The 23,856-nt window shown below is 43.3% G+C and overlaps 1 protein-coding gene across 1 annotated transcript in view; it reads left to right on the top strand.

Annotated features, from left to right (window-relative positions):
* The window catches only part of LOC135552374 (zinc finger protein ZFPM2-like), a 120,243-nt gene extending 100,835 nt beyond the window's left edge, over window positions 1–19,408 (top strand). The window contains exons 6-8 of the mRNA XM_064983948.1: window positions 7,524–7,730; window positions 8,382–8,624; window positions 16,212–19,408. Of these exons, the coding sequence (XP_064840020.1) occupies window positions 7,524–7,730; window positions 8,382–8,624; window positions 16,212–18,631 (2,870 nt within the window). The 3' untranslated portion in view covers window positions 18,632–19,408. The remainder of the gene's footprint in view (window positions 1–7,523; window positions 7,731–8,381; window positions 8,625–16,211) is intronic.
* Window positions 19,409–23,856: the final 4,448 nt, after the last annotated feature.

Below are 23,856 nucleotides of genomic sequence, written 5' to 3'. Positions count from 1 at the left end.
TTGGAGGCCGCTCACCCAAATACATGCCAATGAAGGCGGAAGTGTCATTCAGAGATGCAGGTGTCACATTTGATAATGAACTTCTGGATGAAATATGCCTGGGCTAATGAGGCACAGGGCTAGCCTGTCAGGGTTGGAACCATTGGCAGTGGGGATTGTTTGCGGGCTGATAACGTTCTGTATTGCGTCAACATTCCAAAATCCATCATTAATAAACAGAGCAGTCTCTATCATAGGGAGCGTCTGGATCTGTGTGTTAAGTGGAAGACATTGCTTTCCATTACGAAATGCTTGTGGGATTCAGGGTGGGAGGACTGGAGGAGGATAATGGGGTGTATAATCTGCTCATATTTATTTAACTGTTCGTGAGGGTTTTATACTGATTCCATACGTCAGTAGTAAATTAAGCAGAAGAACACAAGACAGCTATGTATTGTCATTTATTTAGCTAGTTTTGAAAATAAAAGCAGGAATGAAGAACTTCTCAGTGGAGTGTTCTGACAAACTTTTAAAAGACCATCCAAAGGTCTACAAGAATAGGTCATTGTTCTGTCATTATTTGATACTCTCTACCATTATCTATTATACCCCTATTGAACTGATATGTGGATCTGGTCAATATGTTTCTCTGTTCACATTTTTAGGTTTTCCTAAATAATTTATCCTCTTAGATGTAAGGGACCTTCGTGGTTCTGGTACCGGTTCCGACCACAGACAAAGCACATGCCTGCAATTGTTACATTGTAGCGCAGCATGGTAGCACATTCAGAGATCAATTTATAGCCATTAATCTAAAATAATTTATAGAGATTTTAAACAAAAAATACTTTCTATTTCTCATAGACGGACAAGTTTAATATAAGATGAACGAGCTCCGGAAGCCAACTAGAGCTTTGTAAAACATTTACAGTGATGGTGGCTGACCTTTTGATCAAGAAAGACCTTTAGAAAATAAGCACATTTTCTCTAAACATACACATATGTATTTTACAGTTATAAGGAAAGTGAAATCTTATAGTTAGTAGTTTTATAATGTGATTCGAAAGCATATACTGTAAGTCACTTCAAGCCTAATTCATAGTTTTGTTGAATAGGAAATAAAATCATATAAAATATCATATTTGAATATTTCTACCATATTTATACTGTGCACTTGAGCTTATGTCTTCAAAAGTGACTAAACCTCAGAGTAATTTATAACTATTTTTACCAGAAAGGTGAGATTTGAACCTTTCTTTGAGTATGCGTTACTATAATGAAAAATGATGAGTATGCATTACTATACTGAAAAGTTAATATAAACAGAACATGCTACAATTTCAAAGCTACAGTTCATAGTATAGAAGCAAATCATTCAATTGAAATAAATTCATTAGGCCCAAATCTACGGATTTCATATGACTTGGCAGGGACACAGCCACGGGTGGGCCTGAGAGGGCACAGGCCCCCCCATTTGGGAGCCAGGTACACCCATTGGGGAGCCAGGTCCAGCCAATTAGAATCAGTTTTTCCCCACAAAAGTTTTTTTTTACAGACATAAATACTCCTCAGCACCCCTCCTCAGACGATCCCATAGGTGAAGAAGCCGGATGTGGAGGTCCTGGACGTGGTTTACACATGGTCTGCGGTTGTGAGGCCCGTTGGTTGTACTGCCAAATTCTCTAAAATGAAGTTGGAGGATGCTTATGGTAAAGAGATTAGCATTCAATTATTTGGCAACAGCTCTGTTGGACATTCCTGCAGTCAGCATGCCAATTGCACGCTCCTTCAAAACTTGAGACATCTATGGCATTGTGTTGTGTGACAAAACTGTACATTTTAGAGTGGGCTTTTATTGTCTATAGCAAAAGGTGCACCTGTGTAATGATCATGTTTAAACAGCTTCTTGATATGCCACACCTGTCAGGCGGATGGGTTATCTTGGCAAATGAGAAATGCTCACTAACAGGGATGTTAACAGACATTTTAGAGAAATAAGCTTTTTGTGTGTATGGAACATTTCTGGTATCTTTTATTTTATTTAAGGAAAAATGGGTACAACAGTTTACATATTGCATTTATATTTTTGTTCAGTATAGTTATTGTTTATGACCCTCTCATGATAAATTGTTACTTTTGGTGATTACGTAGATTACATTTTCGATTACATTTAGTTACATCTGGTTTTAAAGGAACGTTCCACAGCATGTCTCCAAGACTTCACCACAAGTTGTTAATGGCCCTAGTTATCCAAATTGGCCAAGAAAAAAACAAATAATCGCGCTAATAAACAATAAAATTGTATTTTATCCAACCACGAAGTCATTTGTTCGAATCATGAGATTACTACAGCTTCGATGATGCTTTGCGTCTGGAAGGCAGGTACGTGGAGGAGTGTCTAAGCTAGATGGGTGTTAGATTGGCACTAGCTCTGAATAATACATTTTTAAAAACAGGCAGAACTCGAAGTGGATCTAGTAACGATACACAACCACAATGCACACAACACTATATGAAAAGATGACGATATAAAAGCATTAGCTAGCAGTCGCAAAACACTTACTCTGGGATCATTTGAGTGATGAGGCGAAAGCAACCAACTGTAGACAAAAGTCGAGGAGTGACGTCGGGGGAGGTTAATCTGCGACAGCCGAAAGTCAGACACTGATGTGGTTTTCCAACAGCAGGGCTCACTGCAACATGGTAGTGTTGCCATTGTTTATTGTTCTTGATAATGTGGAAATAAACATGTCTCCAACCCCCATATCACACACTCACAAACTGGAAATGTGTGTGTACATCGTACACATGAATTGTAGCAAGTCTTTGGTCACATTCGCGTGTGGGGAATGTGGTTGATAATAGAGTCTCCCACAATGCAGGTGATGGTTGCAGGATGAAGTTGGTGAAGAGCAACTGAAGAAACTTGCAGTCGACTGCAGTAGAAACTTTATGACCTTTGATCACATGATTTTTGTAAAGTTCATGCAGTCAACATGTAGGCACAAGTCAGACAATTGGTCACCGACTCGACAAAGGTGTTCTGCCCTCTGTCTCTGTAGCGATTACAGTCAGGGCGGATTCCACATAGTCAGTGTTTCACGGAGCTTCCACAGCTTTGCAGCTGCTCGCATCTTTGTTGTTTTTGTTTGTTAACTCGTTGATTTGGGGACTACTTTAACTCTGGATGAGCTACTAAGGACACATTGCCAACTGGTTTGTGCCCCGATATTCTATCCTCATTGCACGACATATTGAGAAAGGACACCATCCACGACTATGAGTCGGTCTACTAGCCAAAGACGTGGCCTCTGTGCTTCGCTTCCTGGCTTGTTCCTCTCCAAAGTGCATTCACTCACCATCAAAACTGATGAACTAATCAGCCTAGACTCCAGAGTTTTATATTTTATTTATTATTTACTCATGGTTCTCTGACAGTAGTAACGAGAGAAGCTCAGGGTCACTGAGGGTCAAATCTGGAACATAACCATACATAACTTTCGCTCTACAGAACTCTTTTGGAAGCTGTTTTCACAGTCCTACATGTGTGTAATGTGATCTGAGAAATTATTTTGGGGTACAAAATGTCCAGAACGTTCCTTTAAAATCATGAGGAGAACTGTCCTCCTCTTCCTCCCTGGAGGAGCCTCCCTGTTACATTAATCCCACAAACCCATTACAATGCCGTAACTTTAAGACTTGGATAAACAAAGACCATCATTTAGATGGAAGTGGACATTTGTTGGCTCTGGGTCTTTGAGTCTGTTGGAAGAGAGGAAACAAAGACCAAAGGGAGGGGACGTTTGTTGGCTCATGTACTGTGAGGCAATCGAGGAAGACAAGAGTTAGATGGAGACTAGGAGAGGACTGTCTGTCTGACTGGCACTTTGCAGGAGCTTAGCTCATCCAGCCAGTAAAGCAGCAGCAGACTGACAGCAGCTAGTTACCCACACCAATAACAGTCCGTCAAGAAACTCACTCAACTCGCACTTCCCCCAAATATGAGAAAATTGGACAAAGGTAGATTTATTTTTTACATATGCGTAAAGACCCTCAAAACTCACTGCACCCCCACCACCCGGCCCCACCCATATGCAGGATGGAAAATAAATATGAATATGAAATATGCATTACATCTAAACAAGCATCCTGGCCCTGGGATTGTAGCGGATGTTCAGTTGCTTCGTGCTGCTGTCCTCTCCGCTGTCTGTTTGATCTAGTGCTCTGGCATTGCGATCAATGAGGACACAGGTGCAGGGCGCAGATGGCAGCGTGCTGATACCAGGAGGGGTGCGGGTTGGATGGAGGGGGAGTGGAGGGGGGTTCAGAGACCGTGCCAGGATGACAGAATGGTACCAGGGACAGGGGCCCTCCCCTTCCCTCCCCCTCCTGTGAAACATGCAGTCCCATCTTCACTAATGGAGGTTGTTGTTGTTTTGTTCTCAGTGCAAGCTTTTGATTTGTGGTTCAAGCTAAGGGAAACTGCACTCCGAAACATAGTTTTAGTGTTCAGAGTTCCAATTTAATAGATCTTTGGACATAAAAGGTTTAGGCCTCCTGGGGAGCTAATCATAACAAAGTAGCAAGGGCAGCCTATTACCACTGTAGTGTCCATTTAACACTTGTTTAATAGTCCAAAACAAGCATTTCATTACACCTGCAATAACTCCTGAGTGGCGCAGCGGTCTAAGACACTGCATCTCAGTGCAAAAGGTGTCACAACAGTCCCTGGTTTGAATCCAGGCTGTATCACTTCCTGCTGTGATTGGGAGTGCCATAGGGTGGTGCACAATTGGCCCAGCGTCGTCTGGTTTTGGCCGGGGTAGGCCGTCATTGTAAATAAATATTTTTTCTTCACTGACTTGCCTAGTTAAAATATAAAAAATTAACATCTGCTAAATATGTGTATGTGAGCAATAAAATGTGATTTGTAAAAATTGACTGATTTGTAAAAAGTGACTGTTAAAGCGTAACTGTCAAAGGTATGTTATTTTAGGTTACTCCCCTCTGTATGCTATGGTATCTAATGTCATGTGAATCACTGTGTAATCTGGATTCCCTGACTGAGAATGCAATTGATTCTGGTATATGAGCAAGAAAAATGTTAATTAGAGACAAATCAAATTATAATAAAATGTTGAAATACTCTTAATTCCCATCTCATTGCTTGTTTATGACTTGTTTATGACGAAGTGCAGTGTGGTAACAGTAATCCATGGAGAGATCGCCACCTTGTGGAGAAGAGGTGTCACCTCAACTGCTTAACTAGGCAAGTCAGTTAAGGACAAATTCTCATGAACAAAGACGGTCTACACCGGCTAAACCCGGACAACGCGGGGCCAATTGTGCACCGCCCTATGGGACTCCCAATCACGGCTGGTTGTGATACAGGCCAATTTCATCCTTTACAAACCTTTGTTGATGCTGTTGCTGCTTGGCTTTGAGAAGTGATTGGCAGAATTGTCTTTTAATTCTTACTTGTTACTATAAACGGTATATTTTAAAATGTAGTACCTTGCTAAGAAATCACCTGTAATTATAATTTGAAGGTTATGTGAATCCATCACATTTCCATGTAATGTTGAAATAGCAATTGTCAGAGCCTTATATTCTCAACATAAGGCTCTGGCTTTAGCTGAAATCAATCATACTAGTTCCATTCACATGCGTATGATTGTTTTGTGTGTTTGCCATGCACATCTTTAAATGGAGAGCAGAAGCATTGTCCAGCTGGTCTGTCAGTACCCTGTGTCTTTCTTCTAGTGTTTAGCTCCAACGTATCATGGTTAGCTCGTTATCTCGGCAGCCAGACTTTTGTAAATAGTCAAATTAAAAGATGGAGAGGCTGTCATTGGGAGAGAGATAAATGTTATCATGGCTCCAAAGCCCTCCTTTCTTGTTCTTCTGCCTAATTAGTTTGTTCTCTGTCCTCCTGTGGAATGTTCCATGCCAAGGCTTCTAGAATTAGATTTTCCATGACTTTCATGTTAAAAGTGTTTGTTCTAGGATGTAAACTCAGAATAAAAAGAAACGTCCTCTCATTGTCAACTGTGTTTATTTTCAGCAAACTTAACATGTGTAAATATTTGTATGAAAATAACAAGATTCACCAACTGAGACATAAACTGAACAAGTTCCATAGACATGTGACTAACAGAAATGGAATGATGTGTCCATGAACAAATGGGGGGTCAAAATCAAAAGTAACAGTAACAGTCAGTATCTGGTGTGGCCACCAGCTGCATTAAGTACTGCAGTGCATCTCCTCCTCATGGACTGCACCAGATTTGCCAGTTCTTGCTGTGAGATGTTACCCCACTCTTCCACCAAGGCACCTGCAAGTTCCCAGACATTTCTGAGGAGAATGGCCCTAACCCTCACCCTCCGATCCAACAGGTCCCAGACTTGCTCAATGGGATTGAGATCCGGGCTCTTTGCTGGCCATGGCAGTACACTGACATTCCTGTCTTGTAGGAAATCACCACAGAACGAGCAGTATGGCTGGTGGCATTGTCATGCTGGAGGGTCATGTCAGGATGAGCCTGCAGGAAGGCTACCACATGAGGGAGGATGTCTTCCCTGTAACGCACAGTGTTGAGATTGCCTACACTGACAACAAGCTCAGTCCAATGATGCTGTGACACGCCGCCCCAGACCATGACGGACCCTCTACCTCCAAATCGATCCCACTCCAGAGTACAGGTCTCGGTGTAATGCTCATTCCTTCGATGATAAACGCAAATCTGACCGTCACCCCTGGTGAGACAAAACCGCGACTCGTCAGTGAAGAGCACTTTTCGCCAGTCCTGTTTGGTCCAGCGACAGTGGGTGGTGTAACTTCGGTAGTTGTTGTTGTCATCCTGTACCTGTCCCGCAGGTGTGATGTTCGGATGTACCGATCCTGTGCAGGTGTTGTTACACATGGTCTGCCACTGTGAGGACGACCAGCTGTCCATCCTGTCTCCCTGTAGAGCTGTCTTAGGCGTCTCACAGTACGGACATTGCAATTTATTGCCCTGGCCACATCTGCAGTCCTCATGACTCCTTGCAGCATGCCTAACCCACGTTCACGCAGATGAGCAGGGACCCTGGGCATCTTTCTTTTGGTGTTTTCCAGGGTCAGTAGAAAGGCCTCTTTAGTGTCCTAAGTTTTCATAACTGTGACCTTAATTGCCTACCGTCTGTAAGCTGTTAGTGTCTTAACGACCGTTCCACAGGTGCATGTTCATTATTTGCTGAGTTTATATTGAATGCGGTGGACTACATGGGTTTTACTCATGTTTGACTTGCACAGAGAGAATTCCTATATATCATTTTCAAGCTGGTGTATCTGAATATGAACCGTTAATCATGTAGCCTAAGCCTTAAGCAATTGTACAGTGTGCGAACTGACGCAGAGAGCATACCATATACTTTACGATACAACATTGGATTATTATTGCAGGCAGTCTTTTTTTCTACAATACATCTTTTAACTGATATTCAGACATTAAAACACAGTTTCTACCTGATTACTACAAAGAAGAACACGTTTTTTTTCTCAGGTGGACAACTTTGGTGCACTACAACCAAACCCATCATCGAAGGTGAGGAGCTAGCTGCGTTTGCTGTGGACTTCTACTCTCGTCTTCAGGCGGTCAACCAGGCAGCTCTCTCTGAGGGAATGTACCCGGCCAGATTGCTGGACTCCATCCAACTATTGCCCCAACAGGCCAACATGGCATCCATACTTCCCAACGCTATTGTCAACAGTAAGTACATCTTAAGCCTAGGAGACTAGGGCCCATGCCAAATCTTTTCAGCCTCCTGAGGGGGAAAAGGCATTGTTATGCCCTCTTCATGACTGTGTTGATGTGTGTGTGTGCGTGTGGGTATGTGTCCATCCATGCATAGTTGTGTGTGTTTGTCTGTATGTAAGTTTGAGTATTTTTGTGTGTGTGTGTGCGTGCGAATGTGTGCGTGTTTGTCAATTAGCTATCTCAGCTTAGATTAGTCTGTTTGGCAGGTATAAGAGCCTACGGGTTCTCCTTGACCTTCAGTTTGTGTTAAAATTAAGTATTTACTCTTCATCCACATAGACAGCACCCCCATCAAATAACAGCCCATTTACGCTGATTGAGGTCTATTGGGTTCAGGTCATCACTGTTTGACAGTCTATTCCAGCCCTGGTTAAGAATTCAAGTTAACTTAAGCTAAAACGCTTTCCTCACGCATGAGACCGCACTGAGGCTTTTTAGAGAGTCGATTAAGTACAGTGAGATGTGATACTAATGTCTGTGTGTGTGCATTCATCATGATTGGTTAGATTTATAATGCTTTTCCAGTGCTCAATGCACTGTACATGGTAGGCCTAATGGGGTGAACCTCACCCCATCTCTGTATTCATCTCTGTCTTTCTGCAGAGGACATCTTCCCTTGTAAGGCGTGTGGGATATGGTACCGCAGTGAGAGGAACCTGCAGGCTCATCTGATGTACTATTGCAGTGGGAGACAGAGGGACTCAGTCTCCGACATGATGGCAGAGCAGTTAGACAGGAAGACTGGTCCCCATCACATGCCCAACGTAGGCCCCGGCCCCTACCCACACTGCAATTTAACTGGATCAGTACAGCAGGCCTTGGAGATAAACTTGAACACCCACAATGGTAAGCTGAGAGGAGAATATGTTGACATTGTTAGATTCTAAGTTCTGGTACAAATCTAGTTGGATGCCAAAAGTCAAACTAGATTTATTCAACACACTGGGCGTTGCAGCTGCAAAAGCACTCATACAATTCACAGAATCATATATTTATATCTTCCGATTAGGTGGAGTCACATCCTTGTATTTCTAGGATCAACAATCAATCTCTGTTGCAGTGCAAGAACTGTGTATGTTCCTCCTATTTATTATTATTGACCTTTATTTCAACAGAGATCACATACAGGTGAAGTGGGAAGTTTACATACACTTAGGTTGGAGTCATGAAACTTGCTTTTCAACCACTCCACAAATGTCTTGTTAACAAACTATAGATTTTGGAAAGTCGGTTAGGACATCTACTTTGTGCATGACAAGTAATCTTTCCAACAATTGTTGACAGACAGATTATTTCAATTAGAATTCACTGTATCACAATTCCAGTGGGTCAGAAGTTTACATACACTACGTTGACTGGGCCTTTAAACAAAGTCTTGCTCCAAAAGCTTCCGACTTACCTAACATCACTGTTAAGATTAAAACTACAAGTTGGTTAACGTTGGAGACTCCTTGTGTCTACAGAGCTAGGTAAATCGGCTTTTAATTTCTTTTGCACCCAATGTTTGGAATAATCTCAAATACTTTTTGATTGGAAGTCCCTAGGGCAATTCAGACAGCAGACGGAGGATTTTTATTTAAAAAAATGTTTTAACCTTTTATTTAACTAGGCAAGTCAGTTAAGAACAAGTTCTTATTTTCAATGACGGCCAAGGAACAGTGGGTTAACTGCCTGTTCAGGGGCAGAACGATAGATTTGTACCTTGTCAGCTCAGGGACTTGAACTTGCAACCTTTCGGTTACTAGTCCAACTATTCATGTTTATCTATACTTGCCTGTTGCATATGTTGTTCTTCCAAGATGGCGTTGCAGTCAGACGTCTTTGACTTTTGTCCTGTCGTGTCCCTTGTATATATTTTCTACATTTTTTCTTCGCATATATTTTTTAAATATTTTCCTAAAACCTCAACTTCTAAATACTCTCCTGCAACCCGCCTCACCCAATGTGGCGTGGATCTGCTTTTTTCCAAAGTATTTCTATTTAACTCCGAACTGAAATATCTCAACTGAAGCTAGCTAGCTAACTACCTACCAGCTATCAGTTAGCAAACCATTGCTAGCGGTCATCAGCTAACCTTTAGCTCAGAAAGCTCACGCCAGCTCGTACGCGTTTCAAATCAGAGCATACCGGACCTATTTTTCTCTCCATATCCCCAAATTCCTACCACAAACTCTGAACATTTTTATATGGATCTTCGCAACTAGCTAACCACAATCCCGGGTGACCACTCCTGGCTAGCGTTTCCATCCCGGAGCAAGCACCAATTAGCCTGAAGCTAGCCCGGCCAGGGCTCCTGTGCTTCTACCGAAGTCCACTCCTGGGCTACAATATCTGGACCCCTTCTACTGCCGGTACGGGGCACGAAACCCCACCGATCCTCTACGACTGGAATACCGACATAATCTGCTCGAGGATTCCAAAAGGCCCCTCAGGCGCAACTCCCGCTGAATGCCCATTCTGCTAACCTGCTAGCTACCTAGAGCTTCTTGGAACCCTACTAACTCCACGACTGGTCTATTGACGTCACCGCACAAAGAGGCAAAAACACTTACCCCCATCGTGACGTTCCCCAAAAGCTAACTTGTTAGCCCCGGTCTACTAACTGCTAGCTTGCCTGCCCTTGTCTGCTAACTGCTAGCCCCGGTCTGCTAACTGCTTGCTTGCTAACCCCGGTCTGCTAACTGCTTGCTTTCTAACCCGGTCTGCGAACTGCTAGCTTGTTTAGCCCCGGTCTGCTAACTGCTAGCTTGTTTAGCCCCGGCCTACTAACTGTTAGTGTGTTAGCATCGGCCTGCTAACTGTCTGAATCGCCGTGTTCCCAGTCAGCCCAACCACTCACTGGACCCATATGTTCACTTGGCTACGCATGCCTCTCTCTAATATCAATATGCCTCGTCCATTACTGTCCTGGTTAGTGATTACTTATTTCACTGTAGAGCCTCTAGCCCTGCTCAATATGTCTTAACAACCATGTTGGTCCACCTCCTACATATGCGATGACATCACCTGGTTTAAACATCTCTAGAGACTATATCTCTCTCTTCATTACTCAATGCCTAGGTTTACCTCCAATATACTCACATCCTACCTTACCTTTGTCTGTACACCATGCCTTGAATCTATGCTATCGTGCCCAGAAACCTGCTCTTTCTACTCTGTTCCGAACGTGCTAGATGGCCAGTTCGTATAGCATTTAGCCGTACCCTTATCCTACTTCTCCTCTGGTGACGTAGAGGTTAATCCAGGTCCTGCAGTGCCTAGCTTCACTCCCACCCCCCAAGTGCTCTCATTTGTTGACTTTTGTAACCGTAAAAGCCTTGGTTTCATGCATGTTAACATTAGAAGCCTCCCTAAATTTGTTTTACTCACTGCTTTAGCACACTCTGCCAACCCGGATGTCTTAGTCGTGTCTGAATTCTGGTTTAGGAAAACCACCAAAAACCTTAATCTCCATCGCTAACTACAACATTTTTGCCAAATTAGAACTGCCAAAGGGGGCGGTGTTGTAATCTACTGCAAAGATAGCCTGCAGAGTTCTGTCATATTATCCAAGTCTGTACCCAAACAATTCGAGCTTCTACTTCAAAAATTCACCTTTCCAGAAACAAGTCTCTCGCTGTTGCCGCTTGCTATAGACCTCCCTCTGCCCCCAGCTGTTCCCTCGATACCATATGTGAATTGATTGCCCCCATCTATCTTCTGAGCTTGTGCTACTAGGTGAACTAAACTGGGACATGCTTAACACCCCGGCCATCCTACAATCCAAGCTTGATGCCCTCAATCTCACACAAATGAACCTACCAGGTACAACTCCAAATCCGTAAACACGGGCACCCTCATAGATGTCATCCTAACTAACTCGCACTTGAGAATTTTAATAACCATTTCTCTATGGCTGGCCATGCTTTCCACCTTCCCGCCCCTTCCCCGTTCAACTTCCAGGCACCCTCCACAACAACCCGCCAAAGTCCCCACCATTTCTCCTTTACCCAAATCCAGATAGCTGATGTTCTGAAAGAGCTGCAAAATCTGGACCCCTACAAATCAGCCGGGCTAGACCCTCTATTTCTAAAATGACCTGCCGGAATTGTTGCAACCCCTATTACTAGCCTGTTCAACCTCTTCTTTCGTATCGTCTGAGATTGCCAAAGATTGGAAAGCTGCCGTGGTCATCCCACTCTTCAAAGGGGGTGACCCAAACTGCTACAGACCTATATCTATCCTACCCTGTCTTTCTAAGGTCTTTGAAAGCCAAGTTAACAGACAGATTACCGACCATTTCGAATCCCACCGTACCTTCTCCGCTATGCAATCTGGTTTCAGAGCTGGTCATGGGTGCATCTCAGCCACGCTCAAGGTCCTAAACGACATTGATATGAGACATTACTGTGCAGCCGTATTCATCGACCTGGCCAAGGCTTTCGACTCTGCCAATCACCACATTCTTATTGGCAGACTCGATAGCCTGGGTTTCTCAAATCATTGCCTCGCCTGGTTTACCAACTACTTCTCTGAGTTCAGTGTGTCAAATTGGAGGGCCTGTTGTCCGGACCTCTGGCTGTCTCTATGGGGGTGTTGAACCCAGGGTTCAATCCTCGGACCGACTCTCTTCTCTGTATACATCAATGATGTTGCTCTTGCTGCTGGTGATTCTCTGATCCACCTCTACGCAGATGACACCATTCTGTATACTTCTGGCCCCTCTTTGGACACTGTGTTAGCTAACCTCCAGATGAGGTTCAATGCCAAACAACTCTCCTTTTGTGGCCTCCAACTGCTCTTAAACACAAGTAAAACTAAATGCATGCTATTCAACCGATCACTGCCCGCACCTGCTCGCCCGTCCAGCATCACTACTCTGGACGGATCTGACTTAGAATACGTGGACAACTACAAATACCTATGTGTCTGGTTAGACTGTAAACTCTCCTTCCAGACTCACATCTCCAATTCAACATTAAATCTAGAATTGGCTTCCTATATCGCAACAAAGCATCCTTCACTCATGCTGCCAAACACACCCTTGTAAAATTGACCATCCTACCGATCCTCGACTTCGGTGATGTCATCTATAAAATAGCCTCCAACACTCTACTCAACAAACTGGATGCAGTCTATCACAGTGCCATCTGTTTTGTCACCAAAGCCCCATACACTACCCACCATTGTGACCTGTACGCTCTCGTTGGCTGGCCCTCGCTTCATACTCGTCGCCAAACCCACTGGCTCCAGGTCATCTATAAGTCTCTGCTAGGTAAAGCCCCGCCTTATCTCAGCTCACTGGTCACCATAGCAGCGCCCATAGCACGTTCTCTCGCAGGTATATTTCACCGGTCATCCCCAAAGCCAATTCCTACTTTGGTCGTCTTTCCTTCCAGTTCTCTGCTGCCAATGACTGCAACGAACTGCAAAAATCTCTGAAGCTGGAGAGTCATATCTCCCTCACTAGCTTTTAGCACCAGCTGTCAGAGCAGCTCACAGATCACTGCACCTGTACATAGCCCATCTGTAAACAGCACATCTATCTACCTAGCTCATCCCCATACAGTATCTATTTATTTGTCTTGCTCCTTTGCACCCCAGTATCTCTACTTGCACATTCATCTTCTGCACATCTACCATTCCAGTGTTTAATTGCTATATTGTAATTACTTCGCCATCATGGCCTATTTATTGCCTTAATTTACCTTATTTGCACTCACTATATATATACTTTTTGTTTTCTTTTGTTCTATTGTATTACTGACTGTTTTGTTTATTCAATGTGTAACTCTGTGTTGTTGTATGTGTCGAATTGCTATGCTTTATCTTGGCCAGGTCGCAGTTGCAAATGAGAACTTGTTCTCAACTTGCCTACCTGGTTAAATAAAGGTGAAATATGCTTGTTTTTATATTGTGCAGGGCTCATTTGTAAAATAGACATACAGTTGAAGTTGGAAGTTTACATAAACCTTAGCCAAATCCATTTAAACTCAGTTTTTCACAATTCCTGACATTTATTCCGAATAAAAATGCCCTGTCTTAGGTCAGTTAGGATCACCACTTAATTTTAAGAATGTGAAATGTCAGAATTTCAGCTTTTATTTCTTTCATCACATTCCCAGTGGGTCAGAAGTTTGCATGCACTCAATTAGTATTTGGTAGCATTGCCTTTAAATTGTTTAACTTGGGTCAAACGTTTTGGGTAGCCTTCCACAAACTTCCCACAATAGGTTGGGTGAATTGTGGCCCATTCCTCCAGACAGAGCTGGTGTAACTGAGTCAGGTTTGTAGGCCTCCTTGCTCGCAAACGCTTTTTTCAGTTATGCCCACATATTTTCTATAGGATTGAGGTCAGGGCTTTGTGATGGCCACTCCAATACCTTGAATTTGTTTTCCTTAAGCCAGTTTGCCACAACTTTGAAATTATGCTTGGGGTCATTGTCCATTTGGAAGACCCATTTGCGACCAAGCTTTAACTTCCTGACTGATGTCTTGAGATGATGCTTCAATATATCCACATAATTTTCCTTCCTCATGCTGCCATCTATTTTGTGAAGTGCACCAGTCCCTCCTGCAGCAAAGAATCCCCACAGCATGATGCTGTCACCCCCGTGCTTCACAGTTGGAATGTTATTCTTCTGCTTGCAAGCCTCCCTCTTTTTCATCCAAATATAACGATGGTCATTATGGCCAAACAGTTCTATTTTTGTTTCATCAGACCAGAGGACATTTCTCCAAAAAGTACAGTCTTTGTCCCCATGTGCACTTGCAAACCGTAGTCTGCCTTTTTTATGGAGCAGTGGCTCCTTCCTTGCTGAGTGGCCTTTCAGCGTATGTCGATATAGGACTTGTTTTTCTGTGGATATAGATACTTTTGTACCTGTTTCCTCCAGCATCTTCACAAGGTCCTTTTGCTGTTGTTCTGGGATTGATTTGCTTTTCACACCAAAGTACGTTAATCTCTAGGAGACAGAATGCGTCTCCTTCCTGAGCGGTATGATGACTGCGTGGTCTCATGGTGTTTATACTTGAGTACTTTTGTTTGTACAGATGAACGTGGTACCTTCAGGTGTTTGGAAATTGCTCTCAAGGATGAACCAGTCTTGTGGAGGTCTTCATTTTTTTTCTGAGGTCTTGGCTGATTTCTTTAGATTTTCCCATGATGTCAAGCAAAGAGGCACTTTGAAAGGTAGGTCTTGAAATACATCCACAGGTACACCTCCAATTGACTCAAATAATGTCAATTAGCCTATCAGAAGCTTCTAAAGCCATGACATTATTTTCTGGACTTCTACAAGCCGTTTAAAGGCCCAGTCAACTTAGTGTATGTAAACTTCTGTCCCACTGGAATTGTGATACAGTGAAATAATCTGTCTGTAAACAATTGTTGGAAAAATTACTTGTGTCATGCACAAATTAGATGTCCTAACCGACTTGCCAAAACTATAGTTTGTTAACAAGAAATTTGTGGAGTGGTTGAAAAACAAGTTTTAATGACTCCAACCTAAGTGTATGTAAACTTTTGACTTCAACTGTATACCAGCCGTCGGTAAATACACCCAAAATCAAAAATGTAATTCAATAAAATAGCCTCTAGCCTGTTTAACCATAAATTTCTTCAACAAACAATTCCCTCTCAAACAAATATGTGCTGTTGGGTATACTCCTGTGTCCGTATTGCATTTACTTGGTAATAGACACGCTTCTAGTTTAAAATATTTAACCTTTTTTTTATCTAGCCAAGTCAGTTGAGAACAAATTATTATTTACAATGACGGCCTACACCAGCCAAACCCGGACGACGCTGGGCAAATTGTGCGCCGCCCTATGGGACTCCCAATCACGACCGGATGTGATACAGCCTGGGGGACTGAGATGCAGTGCCTTAGACCGGTGCGCCACTCGGGAGCCCGAATACAAAGTGTTATGTTAGGGGTAAATCCAAGACAATACATCACTGATTACCACTTCATATTTTCAAGCATGGTTGTGGCTGCATCATGCTATGGGTATGCTTGCCATCGGCAAGGACTAGGGATTTTGTTTTAGGATAAAAAGAAACAGAATAGAGCAGTCTACTTTCCAACAGACACTGGGAGATAAATTCACCTTTCAGCAGTACAGTAACCTAAAGCTCAAGGCCAAATATACCCTGGAGTTGCTTACCAAGACAACATTGAATGTTCCTGAGTGGCCTAGATACAGTTTTGACTCAAACCGACTTGAATATCTATGGCAAGATTTGAAAATCGCTGTCTAGCAATGATGAACAATGAACATGACAGAGCTGAAAGATTTTTTTAAAGAATAATGTGCAAGAATTTTGTGTAGATTATTGACAAAAATGAAATACATTTTAATCCCACCTTGTAGCACAACAAAATGTGAAAAAAGTACATGAGTGGAACTTTCTGAAGGCACTAACAATCTAAAATGTCTTCTTCTCCTCAGGTGTTAAGATGGAGGAGGTGGTGTCCACTGGCAGCAGTAGTATGACATGCACAGTCTGTGACCACACAGCGGACTCCCTCACCAGCCTCCAACAGCACATTCTCTCCCACCTGTCTCAGACAAGCTACCGGTGCTCCCACTGCCACTTCAGCTTCACCTCCCTCAGGGAACTTGACAAGCACCGGGAGAATCACGGACACAGCCACAGCCCACTCAGACAGCACGGTCCCAGGCAGGTTGAGACAGAGTACTCTCCCAGGGAGGGCAGCAGCGTGGAGAGGAGCCCCCAGCGGGCCATGGTGAAACAGGGGAAGGAGATCCTTCAGAGCCCAGTACTGGGTAGCATCCTTGACACCAGGACTAGTCCCAATGCGGAGCTGGAGAAGATGGAGACTTTCCCAGTGAAAGCTGACCCTAACTCAGGAAGCAGGTCTAGTTTCTCCTACACCAGTGTCAAATCGGAACCCTCCAGCCCTCGCCAGGCATCCTCACCCATCCAGAACTACATGGGCCCCACTGCTTTCCCAATGGGGCCATTCTTACCCCATTTCCCCTTCTCACAGGACATAACAGCTGCCCCCCAGGCCTCGGAGATCCTGGCTAAGATGTCCGAGCTGGTCCACCGTAGACTGAGGCATGGAGGTACTAACAACTACCTCCCTCATGTCATGTACAGCACCCTTGTCCCCAAAGGGGCCACATGTTTCAAATGCAATATCACTTTCGGTAACTTGGACAACTACTTAGTTCATAAAAAGGACTACTGTAATAGCCGTTGGCAGCATGTGACCAAGCCACATGATTACGCCGGTGTCCTGGACAAAGTGGCTGATACAGAGAGCCCTAAAAGTGGGGATTTGGGTGGGTTGGGCAGCATGAACATGGGTCAGGGTCATCAATCTGACCACAATAGTCATCTCATGTCCCCCCGCCTGAACTTGTCAGGACTGGATGTTGGGCAAGGGAAGGCACAAATACATGCTGAGCTCACTGGTAGCGTGAAGAACCCTTCCACCCCCACCAGTTCAGATGAGAACCCTTCTATACAGGGAGATGTGACAAGTCCCAAAACATCCCAAACGCCCGAGACAGACCCTAACAAGACAACGTGCGAGCCCTGTAAGATTACCTTTAGTCGTACCGAGACCTACATGGTTCACAAGCAGTATTACTGCGCCACGCGTCATGACCCACCCATGAAACGAGTGCATGGAAACAAACTGCCCGCCACCCAGAGAATGGTTCGTACGCGGAAACGGAGGAAGAACTTAGAAATTAGTGTTCCCAACCATGAACAACAGAGGCCTCCCATGAGTCATCATCCACATTACTTTGGGATAGCATCCATTGAAGGACGAGGCATGTACCAAGACCCAGGGAAGATATATGGTAACCAGTTTCACCCCAGTTACAACTTGTTTCTTGGCATGGTTCCTAAGCATCCTGAGGCTAATCTCCCTGTCACTAAATCAGCTCTGATATCTAAGTGCAACACCATAGCTCAAGATGATCAGGACAGCCCTATTGATCTTAGTAAAAAGTGTTCATCATCAAGCCCTGGCAAATTATCTACCGCTCCTAAAAGACTCACGGACTATCACGAGTGCACAGAGTGCAAGATCAGCTTCAACAAAGTGGAAGACTACCTTGCGCACAAACTGAGCTCTTGCCCCATCACTGCTCCAGATCACAAAATATCTGCGGTTGTAAAAAGAGAAGGGTTTAACAACCCAGTAGATGACAATGATACAAACCTGGAGAAATGTGTCACCAATGGAGCCAATAAGGTGTCTTTTCAAACAGGTAGCACTAAAGGGGATCAGCTCGCTGTCATCAAAGAGGAAAACAGGGACCAGTGTCTGTCCCAAGAATTTAGCCCTCCATTATTTAAGAAAATTCGACGTGATGAACAGATTTCACCCTTTTATGGAATCAAGCCTGCCGACTACACCACAGGTACAGTGGTGATGCAGAGAGAGCTCAGCGAGCAGAGACAGAGCCCCAATGAAGGGAGTGAGGTGGAAAAAGAACAGCCTATGCCTGATGGCTACCAGGAAACACCAGGTGTTTTGCCCCAAAATGGATGCCAGGAGCCTGAGAGCACAGAGAACACACTCCAGGACAACACGCTTGTTAATTCCTATCTCCCAGACAGCCAAGTATCATCCTTGTCAGATTCAAACAGTCCAGTCAGTGTCAACCCCAAGAACAGTCCTTCCTCATCCTCGTCATCCCCAACAGTATCTAAGACAGAGGAGGTCCTACCCTCCTGTGTGAGAAGCCTAAATGGCTCCATCCAGGCAACACAGGGTAACGTCAAATACTGCCACCCCTGTGACATCCAGTTCAACAACCTGTCCAACTTCATAACGCACAAGAAGTTCTACTGCTCGTCACACACCGCCGAGCATGTCAAATGAGTTTGGTCCGGTGCCCAGTCTCTCCTCCTAAACCTGCCTCACACAGGGTAAATGCAGCACTGCTGGTGGACAATCAAGAGTAGCAGCTCCTTCAGTTTAATAATGCAAACATGTTTGTGGGACAAAATAAATGTCATCCTTTCCCTCCTATGTGATTTATTTATTTAATTTGAAATATACTTCCACTGTTAAGATTTTAATTGAAAAAAGTTATATTTAAAGCCTTGTGTCATATACGCACAGAGAATTTGACTTTTGAATGCCTATTTATATATTGATTATGAAGAGAGGTACAACAAAAACTATTTGGGGCTGAAAAGCCTCAAACCCTAGTCTATCTGTACAGATTATTTTAGTATGTTTACCGTCATTAATTGATACAAAAATACTGTTTTTGAAATTATAGGACATGTTTGTTAATCTTATATTTCAGTGTAGAACTTTGTCATGTACTTAATCTGTAAATTGTAGCTTGTATATTCATTTTAAATGTCTGATTTTACTCTGATGCAAAACTTGTTTTTAAATGTACCTCTGATTTTGTTCTCCTTTTATATCTCTATTAACAAGTGAATTCATATTTTTATTTTGTCTGCTTTGATGAATTGTTGATAACATGTTTGAGTATTGACCATGAAGGCTGGGTGATGATCATTCCAATGTCAAAAAATACAGTACATTGTTAAAATGTGTTGCTATGCATGCCTGTGTTGTGAATGAAATTCCTCAATGTTTGATATTTTTACTTTATGTGTTGTGGAAATATGAATAAAAATCTCAGGCGCAATTTGCTTTGTGATGTCTGTCTATAGTATCTCCTACCTCAAATATGCATCCTCACAATACACACATGATATTACATCACCACCTAGTGGGTGTATATTGAATAGATAGAACAAGCATTTTTTTTTATATCTGCATTCCAAGGATACTCATGACTGACTTGGACATCACTTCTATGCATCCTAATATCTACAGGGGGCTTTTGGCTATTTCAAAATGCCGAGTAATTTATGTTGAAGGAAAGGGAAAAATAAATTCAACAATGTTCTGCAGTCTGACCATTCCATTTGGCTTAGTAAGGGTTGAATGTCCTCATGGTATTTGATACTCTGATGCATTTCACAGCCTCAGCCTACATTACAGTGCAGAATTCAATATATATGACCTGAAATATCTAGCAAGAACACTAATTTAGTTTTTGCAACAAAAAGTTTGTTTTTGCAACATGTCATGGTACTACAAGATATGGGAGTTTTACAAACATGTCATTTACAGAAGCATTATAAAGTGTCATACAAAATGTATTGCAAAGTCTTTCTTTCACCTGTCCATCTCCTCATTTGAAGTCCATGCTGTCACTGTCACTTGTCCATTCAAGCTTAACATTGTCATCTATCACCCACCGGGTGCCCTTGGAGAATCCCTCAATGAACCTGACATCTTGTTAAGCTAATTTCCTGACGATGGCTCACTGCTCTTCTTACTAGGCGACTTTAACCGCCCAACGTTTGACTTCAATTAATTTCTTTGCCCTCCTTGCCTTTTTTCGCTTCACCCTTTCCCATTCCCCTCCAATTCACAAGGCAGGCAATATGCTTGATCTTTACTTGAGGTTGTTTGCCTACTATTTTCACTTCAACCCCCCTCTGATCACTACTTTGTTTCCTTTTCTGTCTACCTTTCCCCCAACCCTAGCCACTCAGCCTCTTCCCACACGGTCATGCGCTGTCACAATCTTCTCTCTCTCAACGACTGGTCCCAGGTTGACGACATCCGCTCCTCATTCACTCAGCCTATTAGGTCCACTGGTCCCACTCTCACAGAACTAACCTATGCTTGGACCTCTTTCTCCCCTCACTCCAGATGAAATCCTGCAACTAGTGAGGTCTGGCGACCCGACAACCTGTCCACTCAACACCATCTCCTCCTCCCTACTCCAGACCATCTCTGGAGGCCTTCTCCCATTCCTCACTTCCCTCATCAACTCATCCCTGACCACTGGCTGCATCCTCTCTGACTTTAAAATGTATCGAGTCGCTCCCCCCTCAAGAAACCAACACAACTTACTGTATCTGGATGTCAACAACTATAGACCTTTATCCCTTCTTTCTTTTCTTTCCAAAATAATTGAGAGTACTTTCTCTGATCACCTGAGGACTTATCTCTCTCAGAACAATCTTCTTGACCTTAACCAATCAGGCTTCAAGATGGGTCACTCAACCCAGATTGCTCTTCTCTGTGTCACGGAGGATCTTCTGGACCCCTAACCAGTCAGGCTTCAAGACGGGTCACTCAACCTAGACTGCTCTCCTCTGTGTCACGGAGGCTCTCTGCACTGTCAACGCTGACTCTCTCCTCTGTTCTCATCCTCCTAGATCTATCTGCTGCCTTCAACACTGTGAACCATCATATTCTCCTCTCCACTGTCTCAGGGCTGGGGGTTTCAGACTCTCCTCTCTGCCAAAGCTGACTCTCTCTCCTCTGTTCTCATCCTCCTAGATCTATCTGCTGCCTTCGACAGCTTGAACCATCCGATCCTCCACTCCACCCTCTCAGGCTCTGCACACTCTTGGATTGCATCCTACCTGGCAGGTGACGTGGAGAGGATCTGTGTCTGCAACATGTACTCTCACTACCTCACACAGGAATCGGTGCAGGTCCTAATCCAGGCACTTGTCATCTCCCGTCATGACGACAGCCCACCTGGTTTTCAACCTTCCCAAGTTCTCCCATGTCACCCTGTTCCTCCACACAATTCACTGGCTTCTAGTCGAAGCTCGCATCTACTCCAAGACCATGGTTCTTGCCTACGGAGCAGCAAGAGGAACTTCCCTCCCTATCTTCAGGCTATATTCAAACCCTTCACCCCAACCCGAGCATTCTGTTCTGCCACCTCCGGTCTCTTGGCCCACCCCTATGGGAGGGCAGCTCCCGCTCATCCCAGTCCAAGCTCTTCTCTGTCCCCGAGTCCCTGCCCATCTTCCAAAAGCACCTACTAATCTAACATATGTAATTGTTTTAAGATGGTCATGCCATGGATCATTTAGCTATTTGATTTAGAATTTTAGGACCCCTTTATTTGATAAAATATTGAATTTTGGCCTTTACAACTATAGCCCATAGAAACGCATTGAATACATTGAAAAAAAAAGACAGTCGAAAAATGCATCATAAGGAATAAGGTTTAGACGTGTCTGTCCTACAGTACTAGGAAATATAAGAAAGCTCAGAAAAAATATGTATTTTTACACATATTTAACCCCATATTTTTGGGGGCACAAAATTATCTTCGTACTTTCATTTGCTTGTATAGGTTATCTTCAGACGAGTCCCATGACATTTGTGGGGGACCTAGAGCAAAACGGTGAACACCGTCGTGTTTGTGAGAGTCTCCCCTTTCCATAGAGTGGTCATAATAGTTCAGGCGCTACAGTCGTTTTTGTGAGAAGACCGATTTTGGGGATGTCTAATGGTCTGACAAACACCGCTGTAGCCCGGCCATCTTCCAGATGCAAAAGGCCAACATAGGTGAATGTGTTAGATTGATGGGGACTTTTTAAAATGATGTTACTCAGTTTGACGCATGGGTGAATACACTAACTGTAAATCGCTCTGGATTAGAGCATCTGCCAAATGACTAAAATGTCAAATGTAGGCTCCTGATCACATGGGCAGTGACCACTTTGACCACTAAGTGTCCCTGAAGCACTAATATCACAGATGGAGCTAATTATCAACAGTACTTTGATTTAGATTTTATTAGGATGGTTTCTAACCCAAGGGCTAGTCTTTCAATAGTCCTTAAGAAATGTAAAGAAAACATCAAAAAACACAAAACAAGATCCACATTCCTATTACCTATACATATGAGGTACACCCCCCCAGCCTACTCCCACCCACATACCTCATGTGCACACATTAATAAATAATACAACATATTACAATAACCTCTTAGACCCACTATATTCATTGAAGACATTTTGTGATTTAATCTCTTTAAAAAAAAACTTTTGGAACTTTATGGCAAGGAGTTCCAGTACTTCACTGCCCTGAAACTAAAAGCTATTTTGCCAAGCTCTAATTTTGGTTTTGGTGGTCTATAGGTGGTCTTGGTTCTGCTCTGTGTGTTACAAGAGAGTTTGTTTTTGACCATATCCAGTTTATCACATATATAGCGCTTGGCCTTTCAGAGTGGTGAATTTGATGTACATGGACTTTTTGTAATGCTGAACATATTTACTCTCCCTGATAGATTTTTCTTAATGTTGTCTTGTATCAGATTAACATGGCTCTGGCCTGCCACACAGATCTCTGTTTGACTAGACTTTCACATCACAAAGCTAAGCAGAGAGACTTTATACAAAACTGTTCTCTGTAATATATTTCTCATCACACAGACTAGTCGACTAGGTCTATGTCAAAGAAAAGCTGTGGCAGCACAGGCTGCTAAGGAAGCACATGTCCATCTTGTCATCCTGGAGACACCAGGCTGTTCATTCTCCATCATTTAACATAATACATTTTTGTTTTACATTGTATTTATTGGTTGTTGTATTGTTGTGATCAGGGCATCCTTGGGAGTGACGACATGGTCTCAATGGGTTTTCCCTGCCTGAATAAATAAATAAAGAACAATAATGGTAATAAAAATGGTTTTATTCTACCCTTACAGAATAACCACATGATTTGTATTTGTTAGGGATCCCCATTAACGTTAGCTGATGACTCTTCCTGGGGTCCAAACACAATAAGGCACTTACATTATATATAAACAAAATATAAAACAGTACATCATATAACATTATTACACCTCTACATATCTACAATACAAAATGTTTAATACCAACATACAACAATATTACAATGTATGTGTGTGTAGAGTGCGTGTGCTAGTGCCTGTGTGCGTTTGCATGTTGTGGTAACCCGGGGGCCAGCACGGAGCTACAAAGGAAGGAGCAGGACCATGGTCAGCTCTACAGGGATAGAGAGGCCAAGGTGAGTTAACACCATGGACAGCTCTACGGAGAAAGAGATGCCAAGGTGAGTTCACACCATGGACAGCTCTACAGGCACCAACAGGGGCTGGTGATTCAACACCATGGACAGCTCTACAGGCACCAACCGGGGCTGGTGATTCAACACCATGGACAGCTCTACAGGCACCAACAGTGGCTGGTGATTCAACACCATGGACAGCTCTACAGGCACCAACAGGGGCTGGT

The sequence above is a fragment of the Oncorhynchus masou genome, chromosome 13 (assembly GCF_036934945.1).
Source record: "Oncorhynchus masou masou isolate Uvic2021 chromosome 13, UVic_Omas_1.1, whole genome shotgun sequence".
Taxonomy (NCBI): domain Eukaryota; kingdom Metazoa; phylum Chordata; class Actinopteri; order Salmoniformes; family Salmonidae; genus Oncorhynchus; species Oncorhynchus masou.
Note: the sequence above shows the minus strand (reverse complement) of the source record. Positions and strands in the feature narration are given on the sequence as shown.